At 37.6% G+C, this 20,282-nt stretch overlaps 1 protein-coding gene across 2 annotated transcripts in view; it reads left to right on the top strand.

The window, feature by feature from the left end:
* LOC115218562 (melatonin receptor type 1B-like) overlaps positions 1–20,282 on the top strand; it is a 29,418-nt gene that overhangs the window by 8,467 nt on the left and 669 nt on the right. For both annotated transcript variants that reach the window (XM_036508153.1, XM_029788450.2), the window contains exons 3-4: positions 1,671–2,024; positions 20,217–20,282. The exon at positions 20,217–20,282 is cut by the window's right edge and continues 669 nt beyond it. In XM_036508153.1, coding sequence (XP_036364046.1) covers positions 1,680–2,024; positions 20,217–20,282 — 411 coding nt within the window. In that variant the 5' untranslated portion in view covers positions 1,671–1,679. The remainder of the gene's footprint in view (positions 1–1,670; positions 2,025–20,216) is intronic.

Genomic DNA, 20,282 nt, shown 5'->3' with positions numbered 1-20,282 from the left:
GCTAAAGCAGCAGTCACTGAAGTACCGCACAGTGGGAATTAACCTAGGATCACGTATTTCTGGTTAGGTAGGTAGGTAGGTAGGTAGATATAGACAGACAGATATAGACAGGTAGGTTGGTAGGTAGGTAGGTAGGTACGTACGTACGTACGTAGGCAGATAGGTAGATATAGACAGACAGATATAGACAGGTAGGTAGGTAGGTAGGTAGGTAGGTAGATAGGTAGATATAGACAGACAGATATAGACAGGTATGTAGGTAGGTACGTAGGTAGGTAGGTACGTAGGTACGTACGTAGGTAGATAGGTAGATATAGACAGACAGATATAAACAGGTAGGTAGGTAGGTAGGTAGATAGGCAGATATAGACAGACAGATATAGACAGGTATGTAGGTAGGTACGTAGGTAGGTAGGTACGTAGGTACGTACGTAGGCAGATAGGTAGATATAGACAGACAGATATAACAGGTAGGTAGGTAGGTAGGTAGATAGGTAGGTAGGTAGGTAGGTAGGTTGGTAGGTAGGTAGGTAGGTAGGTACGTACGTACGTAGGTAGATAGGTAGATATAGACAGACAGATATAGACAGGTAGTTTGGTAGGTAGGTAGGTAGATAGGTAGATATAGACAGACAGATATAGACAGGTATGTAGGTAGGTACGTAGGCAGGTAGGTACGTAGGTACGTACGTAGGTAGATAGGTAGATATAGACAGACAGATATAAACAGGTAGGTAGGTAGGTAGGTAGGTAGGTAGGTATGGTATGACTTTACATAATAAATTCTGAAGTTCTTAGGCTTTTCTTTCTTGGGGGAGTCGGAAAATAGAGAACTCGTGTTAGCAATTCCAAAGAGAAGGGGAGATAATTTTCATAAATTCCTTAGTAAGTTGTGATGAAAAGACAGTTTGATCTTCGTTATAAGCGGGAGATAACTATGTACACAAGTTTCGGTCTGCAAGACCTCGTCAACTTAGCAATCAGAATTGTATAAGGAATAATACAAATATATTAGGCCAATATTCATTTGAATGATTCATGATAAAACAAAGCTAAGAGAAATAACCCAGGAAGAGGGTAACACTAAGGGTCTGAATAATTAGAATAAAGGCCTAGGGACTGAATTCTCTATAATGGTTTGTACACTGAACGCTGGTTTATACATAATCTACGAGAAATGTCACTCAATTTTGTAAGAAGTGATAGCTCTCCGCAATATGCTGGTGCTGAGCTGGTTGGTTTGAAATATCTAATTAAATCAAAGCACAACAATCTGCAATATCGGTTTTAGTAACCAAACGACAACAGCGTTCAGCACATAATGACTGTATGTATATGTTACCCATTATTACTTATGTTCTAAGGCGGTGAGAGCTGGCGGAATCGTTACCGCGCCGGGCAAAATGCTCCTTGGGATTTCGTCTGTCTTTACGTTCTGACTTCAGATTCCGTCGAGGTGGACTTTGCCTTTCATTCTTTCGGGGTCGATAAAATAAGTGCCAATTGGGTGCTGGGGGTCGATGAAATCGACTTACATCCTCCCCTGGAACTGCTTGTCTTGTGCCAAAATTCGAAATCACTATTACTTATGTTCGTTTCTTTGTCGTTGTTTTATTTTACACCTGTGTATTATTGTCTTACCTATATTTTCTTTCTTTCTCTTTCCAAAGTACTAAATCATGGAATTGTACGACTACACCATCTACGGACTACGCAATTTCTACCGAACCTACAAATCATCGAAATACCAGCAAGAACTCTACTATTACTTACTATACATTACTATTAGCCTTACAGTGCTGTTGCCCAACCTACTCCTCGTCGTTGTACTGCTTCGAAAGATAAAGAAGGGAGACACTAGACCCTTAGATAAACTGTTATTGAACATCTGCATCAGTAGTTCTCTCTGGGGTATATTCGGACACTTGGTGTTTGCTCATCTCTATTACTTCCGGTGGAACATCGGAGTTGCTTTCTGTAAGGTTTATTACACTGTACTGGTCGGCTTTGATATCGCATTTCAGGTAAGTAACGGTTTTATATGATTTTACACACACACACACACACACACGCACACACACGCACACACACACGCACACACACACACGCACACACACACACACACGCACACACACACACGCACGCGCGCACACACACGCACACACACACACGCACACACACACACGCACACCACACACGCACACACACACACGCACACACACACACACCACACACACACACACACACACACACACACACATACACGCACACGCACGCACACACACACACACGCACACACACACACACACACACACGCACACACACACACACCACACACACACACACACATGTATGTATGTATGTATATTTTTTTTGTTTCAGTCACTGGACTGCGGTCATGCTAGCGCACCGCTTAAAGGGTTTAGTCGAACAAATCGAACCCTAGTGCTTATTTTTAGCCTGGTACTCATTCTATCGGTATCTCTTGCCGAACTGTTAAGTAAAGAAACCATCACTTGTTGTCAAATGAAGGCCAAGGGCAATAGTAGGAGACATTGTCCAAGGTGCTACGCAGAAGGACTGAACCTGAAACCATGCCGTTGCAAAGCGAGCTTCTTAACCACATACATATCTATTGCCGTGTGAACAAGTCAACCATTGATGCTTTACTTATATTTATTTATTTTTTGTTTCATTTTTAATGGCTTACTCATTTTTAATGGTTTATTCATTTTAATGGCTGCGCAGTGTGGACTCTGTTAAAGGTCTCCAAGGAACCACGGTAAAGGATTAAACACCACGACAGATTGTGTCTGCCATCCAAGAACAGGAATTGTGCACCTAAATCGAAGCAGCATTACTACCCACCAACTTTCACTCACATTGCTTCGTGACTGGTGGAAGTCACCTGCCCAAGTCGCTGCAAAGTGGAAGTTCAACCAGAAAATATATAGTGGCTAGACGAACTAACGCAACATGCAGCAACATACATAGTTAAACATACAGCCAACCTTAAGTTAAACATATGATATGACAGAATCTACAGTCTGCTTGTTATCTCTGTTATCGGTCTTATTGGAATCGTTAGAATTGCTGGTATGCTTTTGAAGTTGTGAGTTATTCTGTGATAGAATACTTCTTGACATTATTTGACTTAGGAGATGTTTGAGCATCCCAATTTATTATTTGTGATATAAATGTTGAACAGTTTGTGAGGAGATCCTTATACCATTAACGATGAGCTTTCAGTGAAGAAAATGCATGATCTGGCTTCATTCCATGCGAAAATGCTATTAAGCAAATTGCATTGGCATCATCTCGAATAAATTCGAATGATAGTACCAAGTTCCGATTTATTCAGGCGGTACTACAATATTAGTGTTTAACCAACAAAATTTGTGAATTTGTTCGGATTGCCGCTGTAAAGTCATCTCATAGTTAAAAACAATGATTTCTTCCTTTCTTTTCATTACCACTGCTGAGGAAGGATGCTCTGACTCCCTGTCGCTACATGTGCGTTCATCCCAATACACTGTAATCACACCAATTTGTTTGTCCCTCTTAATCCGAGCAAGCAAAAATAAAATAAAGTAAAATAAAATAAGTGCATCTGTAGATGCATTAGTGCAAAATATTATGCTGATATGCACACCACCAATGAGAAATGTAGAGGAACGTCACCTACGGTGTTCTGTTTCTGTCTACTTTATCCAACTTCGCATTGGTTACTGGTAGAATCTACTAATGCCTGTGAAGAGAGAACAGGTGCAGACTGTCACTGCATCCCTTACGATATATTACATGTGTGGTCATTGGACTTTGCTTCCATATATCTAAACTATATCTTTTTATAAAACTTAGTTTTCGGTCGACTACCTGCATTTTACAGATCAATTTCACTAGAGCTGACCTGGTCCTCCACAACAACAAATATGATTCCTTCTCAACTAAATTAATAATTTGTATACCACACACCAGTATTTAAATCAATTTAATGAATGTCTTCCTCTCCCATTCTTACTAAATATTAATCTATTTGACACAATTCTAAATACATAAAACCTAATTATTATCAGTTAACTCTCCTCGATTTCTTGGAGAAAGTTGGCATCGGGAATGACGCTCCCCGACTCTCTGAGAAAGTGATAAAATATTTACTGCCCCACCCAACAACAATATTTGACTAGTACTTTATTTACGGACCCCCTAGAGAGGTAAAAGGTAAACTTGGTTTCGACAGTACTTGAGCACAGGACACAAAGGGTCGGAATAGCTATCGTCAGATATTTGTTGGACATTTTAACGATTCTACGAATCCATCGTTTTCCTCCATCGTCTTCGAATATTCTGTGTCAATGCCATTAATACGATTCTTGATAAAGTATTTAATAGCTTTTACGGAACCCAAACTTATACACTGAATTAAAGCGCCTTGGCGTGTTACCACGGAATTGCGTCCTGTCTTTTGGAATCTGAGACCACGTGGATGGAATACCTTGCGTAGTAGCTCGGCCTACTGAAAACAGCCGCGAAATTTCTCTCAAATCCAAATGCTAACGTTTTAAACCAATGAAGGAGGTTTTAGATGGTCTATCAACTTGCTACAAGAAGCTGAAGCATCCAAATACCCTTCAAATAATATCAACGCCTTAAAGAATGGAGGAATAATGCATTATATAATGTACTCTCTGACACCCAGTTTGAGTAAAGGATGGAATGTCCACAGTTGGAACGTTTTTTAATTATAATTTTACTCATGTTACAAAACAACAATAGCGCATGAACAACGGGAAAAGCGCATTGAATAATGCAGTATAAGATGCATTATGCCCTAAATAAAATCATGGATAAAGACGTGGTTCTCACGGTTGCCAAGATTTGGGGTTAAATGAACAGTAATAACTGCATTTTGCCAATTAACTGTCGTTTAGAATGGAGTCGGTTGTAATAGGAACATGGCCCACCTGATGACTGTCTTATAGTTGATCAGCTGATCTGATATATCGAGGTTTTCAATGTATGGGATACTTGCCCGAAGTGCTGAGCAGCGGGAACGAAACTTGAACAATGTAGTTGTGAAACGAAAAGCGTAGGGCAAAATACCTAGTACTATTTGTTCCTACTGTCAGCTCTATAAACTCAAATCCCATTGAGATCGAAATCACTTTTCAGGTCAGTGGTAAATTTGGAGAGTAGACTTACTCAGTCACCTTGTTTCAACATTAACGGCTGGTCCGCTCGTACTTTTAGCGAAGTTCGTTTTGTTGATAGCATCTGGACGGATCTCTGGATTTAGAATAACTTTCCACACTTCTTCCCATCAATACATGTTTCTTTATTACCCACAAGGGGCTAAACATAGAGGGGACAAACAAACGGATTAAGTCGATTACATCGACCCCAGTGCATAACTGGTACTTAATTTATCGACCCCGAAAGGATGAAAGGCAAAGTCGATCTCGGCGGAATTTGAACTCAGAATGTAACGACAGACGAAATACGGCAACGCATTTCGCCCGAGACGCTAAAACTATGAAGGATCATGGGAATTGCTTTCTCTTCCTGACCTAATACAAGTGACACCCATTAGGCAGCTGAAGATGGAAATGTATGTTGAGTTGCTTTTCTATCTCGTAAGGATGAACATGTTTTAAGGTTCATGTGTAGACGTTTATGGTGATTGCATATATTGATATTACTAAAATGATTCTTCCTGGATAATTTTTTTAGGCCAGGATATTAGTTAATTAAAGGTTTCTAGTTTGGGGAAAGTTCTGTGAAATATATTTCGTAATGATATGTTTTAAGACTGCTAAACATTATTTTCAAAATTTGAAATGATTTGTCAATGTAAATTATTATGAACACATCTACAGTCAAAACAGTAACAGGTGACATGCCATATAGTAACAAGACTAGCAAGCTCGTTTGCTGTGCTACACTGGGGAGACATTTATACAATTGATTGGCTCCTGGTTGATCTGAAAATGACAAATGAGTAGACGCCCAAAACACATTTGAAACTCATAGATCTATGTATGTGATTTTGTCAAATGTGACTCTCAGAATATTGGCAGAGTGAAATGCTGCCTTTCAGCAAGTTAATTAACCTCGCAGTGTTACATGCATTGTGTTGTTGCTATGCTTCGTTCATTTGAAAGAGTCCAAAGCATAGAAATAAAGAAATAACATAAGATGGATGATGTAATAGACCAAAAACAGACAATGAGACCAAAAACAGACAATAAAGGAAATAATCCATTATATTTCGCTTTTGGATTTTCTTTGCAAGATTCTTTATGTGAGTTCGTGTGTTGAAGCATATTCTGTTTGAGAGTCCGAGGAGAGTCATTTTCTCTTTGTGCCTTATAATTTAACACAATCACCGGTAAAATTTCCACTTATTCCTTAATTTTCTTTCCCTAAAATTTTCGTTGCGTCTTGCAACCTTTTCAATATTATTGACTCAATTATACATTTATTTAAAAACTCTCTGAGTGGAAGAATGCTGAGTGGTACAGTGGAAGCATGCTGAGCCCGAAGATGAGTAGATCGAAACTAGTCTTTCACTTGTTTTAAGTCATTTAACTACGGCCATGCAGGGGCACCGCCTTGAAGAATTTTTAGTCGAATGAATTGGCCCCAGTGCTTTTTGTTTTGTTTTTTTCTGCAACCTGGTGCTTATTCTATCGCTCTCTTTGCCGAACCGCTAAGTTACGGGGACATAAACACACCTATACCGGTTGTTAAGCGGTGGGCTGGTGTGACAAACACAGACTCAAAGACACACACACACATCGATATACAATGGACTTCGTTCAGTTTCCGTCTATCAGATCTGCTCGCAAAGCTTTGGCCGGCCCAAAGCTATAGAAGAAGGTGCCTCGTAGAAGGACTGAACCCGGAATCATGTAGCTGGGAAGCAACCTTCTTACCACCCAACCACGCCTGCGCCTACATGGTTATTCAGTTTTATATTTAAACATCGCAACTGAGTCGTCTACACATACATGTATATACACCTACAGGGGTGGGTATAAATTATATTCGACAATAGAAATGAAATCAAAACGAACAAAACGAACTTCGCTAAAAGTACAAGCGGACCAGCTATTAATGTTGAAACAAGGTGACTGAGTAAGTCTACTCTCTAAGTTTACCACCGACCTGAAAGGTGACTTCGATCTCAGTGGGATTTGAGTTTATAGAGCAGACAGTAGGAACAAATAGTACTAGGTATTTTGCCCTACGCTTTTCGTTTCACAACTCATTTCTATTGTCAAATGACCACCAATTGGCTGGAGCAGACCAAAATTCAAGTAGAGTAGCGGGCAGAGTTAACGACAACAAAACCTTTCACTTAATATATACAATTTATTGATAAAGTACAAATTTACCATTCTTTACACTATGGTCGATAAAGAGCGATTCTTTTTGTCACGTAGGAAAGTTAGAATGAATGATTGATCAAGTAATTCGACAGCCTAATGGCAAAATAAGCTCCGTCTAATCCCTGTCTGTATAACGGAAAACATACAATGATGAGATTTATTTTCAGCTGAAACAATATATATGCTTGTCGCAGCAAGAATAAAACATGTAAGATTGAGTTCTATAACCATGAGAAAGAATACAATAATTCACAAATAGAAGCTATCATCTGATGAAATGAAGAACAAAAATAAACCCATGGGAATTAGTCTTACATCAGGGAAGAACATTTAATGTTTACAACAAAAACACGAGTTGTATTTATATTCAGTGCTACTTCTACTACTACTATGACATATTCTAATATCTGGGTATCCAGAAAGTGTTGTGCATTTCTTTTCTGTTTGGTTGCACTTGTAGAAATTTTAAAGTTTAGTGAAAATTTTAAAATTCGGCGTATTGATATAATTTTCCACGCTGAATCTCGGAGGATGTTTAGCTTTACCCAGAATTTTTTAAAAAAAAAGTTACAGAGGTTTAAAGTTTGATCGGTTTTACCCAGACAGAAAGCAGGATTTGGAAGCTGTCGTTTTGCACGTGACACCACGTGTTGTCTGTAAACAAATAAAATATTGGCAGAATTTTATTTTATGGAATTTGCAGAAAATTTTTGTTAATTTGTATTCCACACACGCGAATTCATACGATTATGCAAAAACCAAAAGAAAAAAAATCTGGGAGTACACTTTACTCTTTTACTTGTTTCAGTCATTTGACTGTGGCCATGCTGGAGCACCGCATTTAGTCGAGCAAATCGACATCAGGACTTTTTCTTTTTAAGCCCAGTACTTATTCTATCGGTCTCTTTTACCGAACTGCTAAGTTACGAGGACGTAAATACACCAGCATCGGTTGTCAAGTGATTTTGGGGGGACAAACACACACACACACACACACACACACACATATATATATATATACATATATATACGACAGGCTTCTTTCAGTTTCCGTCTACCAAATCCACTCACAAGGCATTGTTCAGCCTGAGGCTATAGTAGAAGACACTTGCTCAAGGGGCCACGCAGTGGGACTGAACCCGGAACCACACAGCCACTCCTACGCCTTACTGAAATTATTATTTTTTTCTATCTGAATTGTTATATAATTTAAGGGTGATATGTCTGTGGAATTCTGAGGAGTTACTCAGTTGGTCAAATCACTGAATGTTATGCTTGTCGTCGCGGCTAACCAACTATCCATTTTTAGGCGTAGGCGTGGCTGTGTGATAAAAAAATAAACTGGCTTCCCAAACTACATGTTCCATTTTCGGTCCAACTGCGCGACACATTGGGGCAAGGGTCTTCTTTTATGGTCTAGAGTTGACCAAAGTTTTGTGAATGGATTTGCTCGACAGAAACTGAAGGAAGCGTATCATATATATATATATATATATATATATATATATATATATATATCGATCTAGTTAAGGGGCACTTCGAACTGATTGAATGTGTTTACACCTTATTTGTCTACAGCGGGAAATGTTCTCCATGACAAAATACAGTAATGGGTATTTTTACAGGTTCGAATATGCCCCAAGCATATTTGAACTGGTAACAAGTTTGCATTTATGCGCAATGCTACTTTGCTTTTAGCTTTTCGGTACTCGATAAAATGAGTATCAGCTGAGCACTGAAGTCGATATAATCGACTTCCCTCCTCTCCGGATCTGATGGTCTTCTGCCAGAATTGGAAAGCAACATTGCAAAATATTTGATTCGATTCAGTATTTAGGCATCTTGTAAAGACATACCTCATATTCATAGAATACACTGTATTGCAATAAAAATCATTCACACACGGAAGTGTGTGAATAATATTCTTAAAGTCACTCACTCGCGTCCACTTCTAGACTTTGTCGCTAATTCAGTTATCAAATTATACATTTTTATCAAATTATACATGCTTATACATTTTTTAGATCGGTCACCTCCTAAGCTAAATTTTGAGCCCAACAGTTTGAAATTTAGTTCAGTAGAGAAAAAGTTGAGATTTCAAGTATGTAAGGTCAAAAAGAGGAGAATAACGCCTGAAATCGAATTCAGGGATATACACGCGACGCTGCATGCATACTTCCGTAAATACACACACACGCACACACATGCACGTAAGTAACTTTTAAAAGGCCCATGAAGAGCAACAAAGGTGAGTGTGACGAACATGTAGCTTTAAGAAGAGAGGGGTACGTTGACAACAATTGATGACAAGTGGACTCTTTTTTGCTGTCCATCGTAAATAAACAGTCACACACAGATACATACTTATTGCAGAAAAATGTTACTGAGGTTCATCGAATCAGAAAACAGGATTTGGAAGCTGGCATTTTCTGCATGACAGTTGTCTATCACAAAATGAAAGCAAAATCATTATATGAGGGGGAACTTTTACTAAACAAACGAAAGCAAAGCATAACGACGACCAAAGTTGTAAGAGCTTCTGAACTTTTAATACGTTTTTTGTTTGCTTTTAAATATTAAATATTAAGAGGGTAAATAACGGACAGGGTCAAAACTATTGAAAAGGTTGCAAGACGCAACGAAAATTTTAGGAAAATAAAAATAATAAGTGGAAACTTTACCGGTGAGTGTGTTACATTAAAAGGCACAAAAAGAAAATGACTCTCCCCAGACACAACAGAATATGCTTCAACACACGAACTCATATAAAGAATCTTGCAAACCAAATCCAGAAAAATGAAATTTAAATATTAAGAGTATCAGAATTTAGATTATAATTTCTTAGGGTAAATTAACAAGATTTTTGCTTTCAGATAGTATGATTGGATTTTCAGAGTCGCAGGATTCAAATTTTTTTTAATTTTTAGGCAAGTTGACAAGAACAATAACAGAATTGCAGGCATTATTTTCCTTTTACATGAATTTCGACTAACTTTGCCATAACAAGGGCAGGTGGCCCCTCTTGCCTTACGGTGGATGCATTGGCTCTCTTTGGATTTTTATATATACTCATGCCTCTTATAGCTAGCTCTTCTTACTATGTATAGATATAGCTAATTTATTTCTTGATTTTATCATAAAATTAGCATTGCATTAATATTCATTATTATATAGAAAATTATTTTTCATAATGAATTTTTGCTCTTTCATTTATGGCGCGTTCCTATTATGCACTTTGTTTCGATATAAAAATGTCATAATTACATTTCTCATTATTCTAAAAACATTATTAATTCTAAATAAATATACAGGCAGGTTTCATTTTATTCAAATATTTATTAGTTTTATTGCATTGCCAGGAAAAAAAATTTTGAATAACAATGAAAAATGCAGACGCATGCATGTTAATATTCTTAAGTTATTACACCTGGAAAAGTACAGAAGAAGATTTCTACAAAAGAATTTGCCTAATTCGTCACCTCTAAAAAGTACTTAGAATTAAAATTCTACTATACTTAAACCATTGCAGCTGAGAATAGCATTTTAAAAATTGAAATATATTAGGTAAATTTGAGATAATTTATTTTATTTATTGTGAGAATCTAAAAACAAGTAAATCATTTAAAACATGGTAAAAAATAAATCAAAAATAAATTTAAACACAAAAATAATTTTTTAATCATATCTTCTGAAATATACAATTAAAGTAGTTATTTTATTTAGCTGTATCAAGTACAAACAATAAAATATGAAATTGTAAATAATATTGCACAAGATTTTTTTTTTCACTTGAGTTGAAATCCCATTACAAAATAATAATCATAATAATAATAATAATAATAATAATAATAATAATAATAATAAATGCAGTAGAACGATCATTAGATGGTTTCAAATCAACCATATGCTCAGTCAATTCTTCCACATAAAAAAATTATCTGTTTGGTTAATTCGTTACTTCACTTAATTCGTCACTTTCAATTTTTTCCTAGGAATGACGAATTAGGCGAATTATACTGTATTTTTAAAAAATTAATTTTATTTTATTTAATTTTTAAAATACTGTTTTTTCCAAAACTAAGCCTATAGTTTTAAATACAGACTTAAATAATTCTGATTAAATTTTTTTTTCTGAAATTAATATAACTTACTGGGGCTATATATGAAAAGAGTTTCTGAATATAAGCCCATAGGCTTAAAATCGGAGGGGCTTATTTTGGGAAAAACTCAGTAATGTTTTTAGAATTTTTGTTTTAATAAAACATTGTAAATTTTTAAAATGCTATTCTCGGCTGCAATATTTTTGTGGAGTAGAATTTTAATTGTAAGAACTTTTTAGTTTCCTTTAGAGGTGACAAATTAGACAAATTCTGCTGTAGAAATCTTGTGTTGTACTTTTCCAGGTGTAATAACTTAAGAGTATTAACATGCATGCGCCCGCTGGCCGACTAGTAGCCCTTTTGCGTCGGACTACGGGCTCGTTAACATCGTTGTTTTCGTCTGCAGTAAGGCTTAATTCTCACTCAATACACCAGCTGAGTTCAATTTGTCTCTGGTCGAAAGACGCCTGTTGTTGTGTCCTGTTATTATTATTGTTTTTTGCATTTATATTCGTATTATTATTTTTTTTTGTATTTATATTCGTGTAACATCGTCCGTTCTTCTGTCCTTGTTTCGTACACATTCGATCCTTTTTCCGAGGAATCTAATGCTCTTAGCTTAGTTTTTCCTTGGGGCTGGCCAGATTGGAGCAATCTCAAGATTAATCAGCCGAAATTGCGAGGATGATCCGGTTCTTGACTGAAGATTAAAGGCTTCGAATGACCCGTCCGTGTTTTTTTTGTATCGTCTATCTGGATGTTTTGCGTTCTTGTCCCATTTTGTATTATATATATATGTAAAGTTAATCCAAACATGAAAACACAAAGAGAAAACACAACGCGAGGACGTGGAACAAATATAGTATTATTGGACGCTCAGGAAGGAAGGAAAGAAGGAGGGTTTTACGTTTCGAGTGGAGCTCTTCGTCAGAAACATAGGAAAAGGAAAGATCCAGAGAAGGGAAGACGGAGGGAAAAAAATCGCCAACGGTACACACGCGGTCACGTGACAGACCAGGCCATCAGATGTTGCTACACATCGCTGGTCACAATGCGCTTTGCATTGTTTTAGCCTTCAAATGACGCCACCCCGCTGGCCAAGCGAGCACGTGATCACGTGATATATATATATATATATATATATATATATATAAAGGCAAATAGAAAACGAAAACAGGAAAAGAACAAAAGGGAAAGGGACGTACACGATGAATGTATTAGATTGATGCTCAGATAAAGTTTATGATGGAGAAAAGAGGGTGTGACATTTCGAGCATGACCTCTCGTGAGAGAAAGGAAAGAGGAAAAAGTCTAAGAAAAGCACGTGTGTCTTTATGTGGCTGTGTGCGCGTGTGTGTTTCTCTGTGTTTTGTGTACGTGTTTGTCCCCAACGATCGCTTGACAACTGGTGTTGGTTTGTTTATATCCCCGTAACTGAGTGGTTATATAAAAAGTGATTTATAGAATAGGTACCAGACTTTAAAAAATAACAAAAAGCAAAAAAAAAAACAAAACGTACCGGAGTCGATTTATTCGACTAAACTTTTCAAAGTGGTGCCCCAGGATGGCTACAGTCCAGTGATCGACACAAGTATGAGAAATAATTAATACATTACTTGTTTATAACACAAATTCCAATTTACCTTGTCGCAATTATCAGCGCACATACGACAGTGATGACGTGTGCCATTGACGTGCTATAGAAATTCTTCCACAGCATAAGTGGACATGGAATGTGTGTGTGTGTGTGTGACAATTAGCAACCAAGGTTACATCTTAAACTTTTTCTTCAGTCTCTCTAACACACATTCCCCTTCTATCTCCTAATAACGCATTCTTTATTCTCTTTATACTCTTCGCCATTTCTCTTCTTCTACCGACCTTCATCACAAAAAGGAATCATAAATTTCTTGAATGTTAACTTCACGCATGGACGATCAGTTCTTTCTAACCCACCCCGTCTCCTTTTCTCTTTTTCACTCTACAACCTCCACCACCACCGCCACCACCACCACCACAACCACTCTCACTCAGGAGGCCAAACATCTCACAACAGAGCGTTGCGCGATGTAGTTTGATAAATTTGTACTCTTTGACCTGGTGTCAAAAACTTATCTGAATGCTGTCTTCCACTCAGACATGCGTACATACATCGTGTTACTCCTACTGCTTACGGTTCAGCCAGCAACTATACAACAATAACAGCTACTACTACTACTACTACTACTACTACTACTACTACTGCTACTACTACTACTGCTATTAATGCCAAAAAAAAAATACACAAGCTTAGAAAATGAATTATTATACGGCATAATATTTCTTGTAATTTTATAAATAATTACTTCCCAATAAACAAAACATAGGAGAAGATCTTAAATAAGATTTAGGTTGAAATTCATCAAAAATTCCAATATAAACAAGAGGACGCTGGCTGTTGTATTTGCTAACAATAATTTCTTGTATAGTCACGAGAAGGAATTTGAGGGGAAAATGTAGTCGATTAAATCACACTAGTCTTTTAGTTTAACATCAGAAATATAAAAAGCAAAGTTGACTTCGGCAAGATTTGAACTCATGTTGCAAAGACCTGGCCAATCACAATAACCGTTTCTATTGCAAACAGTGATTATTGGCTTTAAACATTCGAAGTAGTCTCCCTTACTTGTGCAATAAAATAATGTTTAGCTAACACTTGCTCTTTTATTCTTTTACTTGTTTCAGTCATTTTGACTGTGGCCATGCTGGAGCACTACCTTTAGTCAAGCAAATCGACCCCAGGACTTATTCTTTGTAAGCCTAGTACTTATTCTATCGGTCTCTTTTGCTGAACCGCTAATTTACGGGGACATAAACACACCAGCAATGGTTGTCAAGCGATGTTGGGAGAAACGCAAACACACACACACACCACACACACACACACACATACATATATATATATATATATATAATATATATATATATATATATTATATATATATATATATATATACATATATACGACGGGCTTCTTTCAGTTTCCGTCTACCAAATCCAAGGCTTTGGTCGGCCCGAGGCTATAATAGAAGACACTTGCCCAAGGTGCCACGCAGTGGGACTGAACCCGGAACCATGTGGCTGGTGAGCAAGCTACTTGCCACACAGCCACTCCAACACGGCAAAGGTCATTTCTGTCGATTAATTCATTTCAAATAACGAAAGCCACCAATACATTCGTATATCCACACCTATATACTCGATAGTCCATTAATTATTGCTGGGATGGCCTTCAGCTGCATACTATTATGTAAATGAGCTGTGTTATATGTTTTACATTTTAAGACGTAGCCATCAGGTACGATTATGAGTTTGGGGAGATGGACGATGAGTGATCAAGATAAATTGCTATTTTAATTGCTAAATGGCGGACTCCCACTTCGAAGAGAATGTATGAGCGTTCAACTTTTTTCCGAACGACCTACACAAATGATTTGTTTATAGTGATCAAAGGTATGTGCTGTACATACTTTTTTGTACAAAGGCGGCGAGCTGGCAGAAAGGTTAGCACGCCAGGCGAAATGCGTAGCCGTATTTCGTCTGCCGTTACGTTCAAATTCGGCCGAGGTCGACTTTGCCTTTCATCCTTTCGGGGTCGTTAAGTACCAGTTACGCACTGGGGTCGATATAATCGACTTAATCCGTTTGTCTGTCCTCTCTGTGTCCCCTTGTGGGTAATAAAGAAATAGGTATGTGCTGTACATTAGCTAGCTCACTCCATCAAATCAACGTTGCCTGGACAGGTGCACAGTGTACCACACATCAGGTGTCGATGTGATGGCAGAATAATATGAGATGAGGTGTTTTGCTCAAGGAAACAACACACTGCTCCGTCTAAGAATTGAAACCGCGATCTCGCAATTGTGAGTGCAACATCCTAACCACTAGGCCATGCATCCTCATAAAATATTGTGGATCTTTTTGGTTTGATTGGTAGCACTTCAAAAAAGTTTATCGAAAATTTTTTAATTTGGAACATTAATATACTTTTCCAAGCTGAATTGCTGCAGTTATTTCACTTTTTCCAGAAAAATTTGTTTAAAAAGTTATAGAGGTTTAAAGTTTGATCATTTTCACACAGTCAGAAAACAGGATTTGGAAGCTGTCATTTTGTGTGTGGCCGCACATTTTGTCGTCAATATCCGGAAAATAGCACGTGTTGTCAAGAAAGTGTAAGCAAGTTGTTTTTTGTAATTTTAAGCATTGTGATAGCACGAACTTAAAAGATTTATCCAAAAACGTTTTTAGTTGTTATTTTTAGAACCACCTCAATGACAAAAAGAAACGATTAAACAAATTATTTTGTAGTTTTAAGCTTTCAATATGCATTTAATGTGATAGTACGAACTTGAACGATTTATCCAAAAGGTTATTTAGCTGTTATTTTTAGCAAACTCTGTTCTTAGTGTCTCCATCATAGAAACAAGGTTACCAGTACTTGCTGCCGTAATCAAACAGTAAAATTTCCAGTCGAAACATTTTTTAAAAACTGGTTTCAATATATTTGTCAACATTACGTTCCGAGTTCAAATTCCGCCGAGGTCAATTTTGCCTTTCATCCTTTCGGGGTCCATAAATTAAGTACTGGCCCCTCCCCCAAAATTTCGGGTTTGTGCCTAGAGTAGAAAGGAATATATTTGTCAACACGTGCTTTCTCGCAGACAAAAGAGTTCTCATGCTCCCGCTTGTTACTATGGAAATAGGCATGAATGTGTCTGTGGCTTACGATTGGCTAAAATTACCAAAAAATTTCAAGCTATAATTGCTAATAACTCTTTATCTATTGACTTATAGCGAAAATGATTTTCGCGCCATCCATTATCCTATAAAAGTGTATCATTACACTGAATATGAAATCAGTTTGAACAGAAATTGATGCTGGCAGCCAAACCCAAAGGATCCAATATTGTTTAATGATGGACATTCCCATCGAAGACGATGTACGTGCCCAGGTGTACCCCGCCCCAGGTGTCGAAGTGATCTCAGAGGAACGAGAAATGAAGTGTTTTGCGCAAAAACACAACGTACCGCAACACCCTAACCACTAGGTCTGTGCCCTCAACGATATAGAATATTTAAATGTTAAAATGACATTAAAACCCTTCCACTGGCTTCATGTGCCAAGGTACCGAAAATACTACCGTAGGTCAAATTTACCAATGAAATTACATATACGTGTGTGTGTGTGTGTGTGTGTGTGTGTGTGTATTTATGTGTGTGAGTCTTTGTGTCTCTGTTTCTCCCCCCACACCATGTGACAATCGGTGTTAGTTAGTTAATTTTTTGGCTCAAAAAGCAAAAAGCAAGGCCATGTAGGGGGACATGGAGTTATGTACAGGGTGGTGTTTATGTAAAGAGTTCAGGCCACTTGTGGTCAAGGGAGACTTTGAACCGAGCGGTCGTCGGCATCTTCACTATCTCGTCCGGCAGTTTATTCCACGGATCCGCAACCCGGACGGAGAAAGCCCCTCTCCTTCGATTGAGATGAAATCGTCGCAGATAGAGCTTTTCGGAGTGACCCCGCAGCCAACACCCTGGAGCAGGAGTGAAGAACAGCTCTTTCGAGAGGTTACACTTTCCGCTTATGTTAGTGTGCTTACGTCCCTGTAATTTAGCAGTTCAGCCAAAGCGACTGATAGAATAGGTATCAAGATTAAAAATGAAGTTCGATTAAAATTCCCCCAAGGTGGTGCGTACCCCAGTATGACCGCAGTCTAATAACTGAAACAAGTAAAAGATAAAAGATAGATATAGATGTGTATGTATGTTTATGTGTTAATGTGTGCGTATACAAGGGTGGGCTGAAAAGTTCATTGGCCGACTATGAAGGAATGATGCTAGTATATCTGACTGTTCAAAGAAGACTTCAGAAGTAACTAGTAGCAACTTCTCTTGAAAATCGACAAAATTTGGTGTCGTGAAGCACCTGCAGTGAAAGGGGTTAGCCACTAAGGATATTCATGCTGACATGGTTACTACATTAGAGGATGAAACTCCAGCTTTATCGACAGTGCAAAAGTGAGCAGCTGAATTTAGGAGGAGAAAGGAAAATCCTGCAACTGCCACCACCGAGAAAAGCATTACTGGTGTTTCCCACATGGTGATGGATGACAGGCGATCGACTATAAATCAGATAGTCAATGCTATTAGAATATCCTGTGAGAGATTTGAGGATATTCTGCACAAGGAATTTGGCTTCATGAAGGTTTCTGTTCAGTGGCTGCCACGTCTTTTGACACCTGATCAAAAGCGCACCAGTCTGATCATATTACGAAAAAATCCTGACATTGTTTGAGTCTGATCCAGCTAGTTTCCATGAACATTTCCTAACCCAGGACGTGACTTGACTTCATCACTTTGTGCTAGAGAAAAAGAAACAATCCATGCTGTGGAAACATCCCTCCTCACTTGTTCCAAAGAAGGCCAAGGGAAGGTGACGGCCTCGGTTTCTTTGGATGCAAAAGGCATTGCGTTTATTGAATAACTTCAAAAGGGCCACACCATCAATAGAGAGTATTTTGCCAGCTTGCTGAGGCAGTTACGAAAGTCTATGAAGACCAAGTCTTTGCTTTCAACGGCTGCTGTGCGTGACTGTGGATTTAAACTGGTTGATCACCCCCTCCTTATTCTCCTGATTTGGCCCCATCTGAGTATCATCTGTTCCCCAATATGAAAAAACACTTGGCTGGAAACCAGTATCGCAGTAATGATGACGTCAGATCTGCTATTGATGACTTTTTGATTAACAGTAGGAAAGCTTCTTTACCAATGGTATCCAAACACTGTAACACTGATGAAAGAGATGTGTGGGCCGCAAGTGGGACTAGGTAAGTGTTATGCATGTATTGCATGTGTGTATGTATGTATGTATGTATGTATGTATGTATGTATGTATGTATGTATGTATGTATGTATGTATATTATTATTTAGCACAGAGTGACTCAGGGAAGACTATTTTTTCTTAATTTTGGTCTGGAAACGATGTAGCAGTTACATGCATCCATATCTGAGAGTTATCCAAATCATCATCAATAATGAGGGGTCGTCTGAAGCATTCCTGGGATACGTTGATTGTGGCTTGGAATTGTTATACTTTGAGCAGCTAAGTATTTGGAATTGTCTGAATGTAACTAGTTCTCTTAAATGGTTCTACTAAAGGCCTTGCTTGTAATTTCTGAAACCGAGAAACTTCTATAAGTGCCATCTTTTTTCAACAATCAAGATATTCATATTTTTCCTCACCCTTGCAATATTTCCTTTCTCCTACCAACACCGTGGTATAAATCTAATGCATTCTGTTTCCAGATCCCAACAGATTGTTATCACATCTCAGTTCTTTCCTTGAAGTGAAGGAAGCAATCGCCGCTCTGTATTTCGTTCAAGTAAATATATTCATGCAACACCAGTACAGAAAGGAATTGTGTGGCATTTGCTAGAATTCGGAATTCAGAATTTCCAGATATGTTTAACAGAAGATAGACATAACTTGGAAACTGATAAACACCTTCATTGTTCTCAGCATGCGACCATAGCCATCTTCAGACACGAATTTCTAAGGAATTCATTTCTAAAGAACCTCATCTGTTTCAAGCTCGTACAGAATTCTCACTTTTCTGTGTCTATTGTTGTTTGTCTCCTACATTTTATTTTATTTTCCTCTTGACCTTCATACTTCACGCAATTTTAGAAGTGACTACATAGATATTCAATGCAAACTAGATTGCATTTCATATCTATATGTCTCTTTACAATTCTCACATAAATTTGTATGAAAATTAATAATCCAAATTACAGTAACAATTTAGGTAAGAATTTTGGAGATGAGGTTTATTTTGTGTCGTTAATTAGAAAACCAGTAGCAGAGGATGGCCTTTCAGGATGAGCAAAGGATCCGAGATCAAATTTGAGTTATGAAGCACAGGCGGATGTACAACAGATAAAGCCCATAACTATTTTGCTTCTAAATGTCGGCGTATACTCTTCATATGTAGATAATTTGTTATATATATTTGGATATATGCTTTTTTTTTTTGTAGATATTATATTAGCTGATGGAAGGAAAGATACATCAATAGCTAGAAAGGTGGACTAATAAAAAAACAGATAGACGGTGGTTGAACTGATATCTCACAACGTAAGCCGAATGAATGAAGATCAGTTATATTCAGATTTATATCCATGACAATATATCCCACGATAAGTCATAAGCATTTTGATATATCAGTCCGTATGTAAATGAAAGATTGCATATGTGAGCGTCCGTGTGTGTGTGTGTGTCCCCGCGTGATTGTGCATGCATATATATATATATATATATATATAGATATATGAAAGAGGAATAGCGGCTGGAACGGTAGTTTTACTCCAAAAATGGAAAAGGGAATATATGCAAAGAGTTTAGCATATAAAGTCTGTTAGTTCAACGATGTCAAAATTTCCTCGAAAGTGGCTTTTGTCTTTAGTCATAGGCCGACTGTATTTCTTTGTTTAGGAATTTGGAAAGAATGGAGAAAGAAGTATGCATATATGAATGCATAATGCTTGTTTCGTATTGAATATTGTACTAATGTATAATTTATCATATCGATAGTCTTGTACTTTCTGTTGAAATAAATTTAAATCGGAAGAAAGCATTTAATTTAATTCTTTGATCTTTACATTTTCTTGTTTTCATTCTATTTTCAGTTTCATATGTTTGCGATCAGCATCGACCGAGTTCTTCAGGCGACCAATCCATACCGTTATTTACAA

The sequence above is a fragment of the Octopus sinensis genome, linkage group LG13 (assembly GCF_006345805.1).
Source record: "Octopus sinensis linkage group LG13, ASM634580v1, whole genome shotgun sequence".
In the NCBI taxonomy this organism is placed as follows: domain Eukaryota; kingdom Metazoa; phylum Mollusca; class Cephalopoda; order Octopoda; family Octopodidae; genus Octopus; species Octopus sinensis.
Note: the sequence above shows the minus strand (reverse complement) of the source record. Positions and strands in the feature narration are given on the sequence as shown.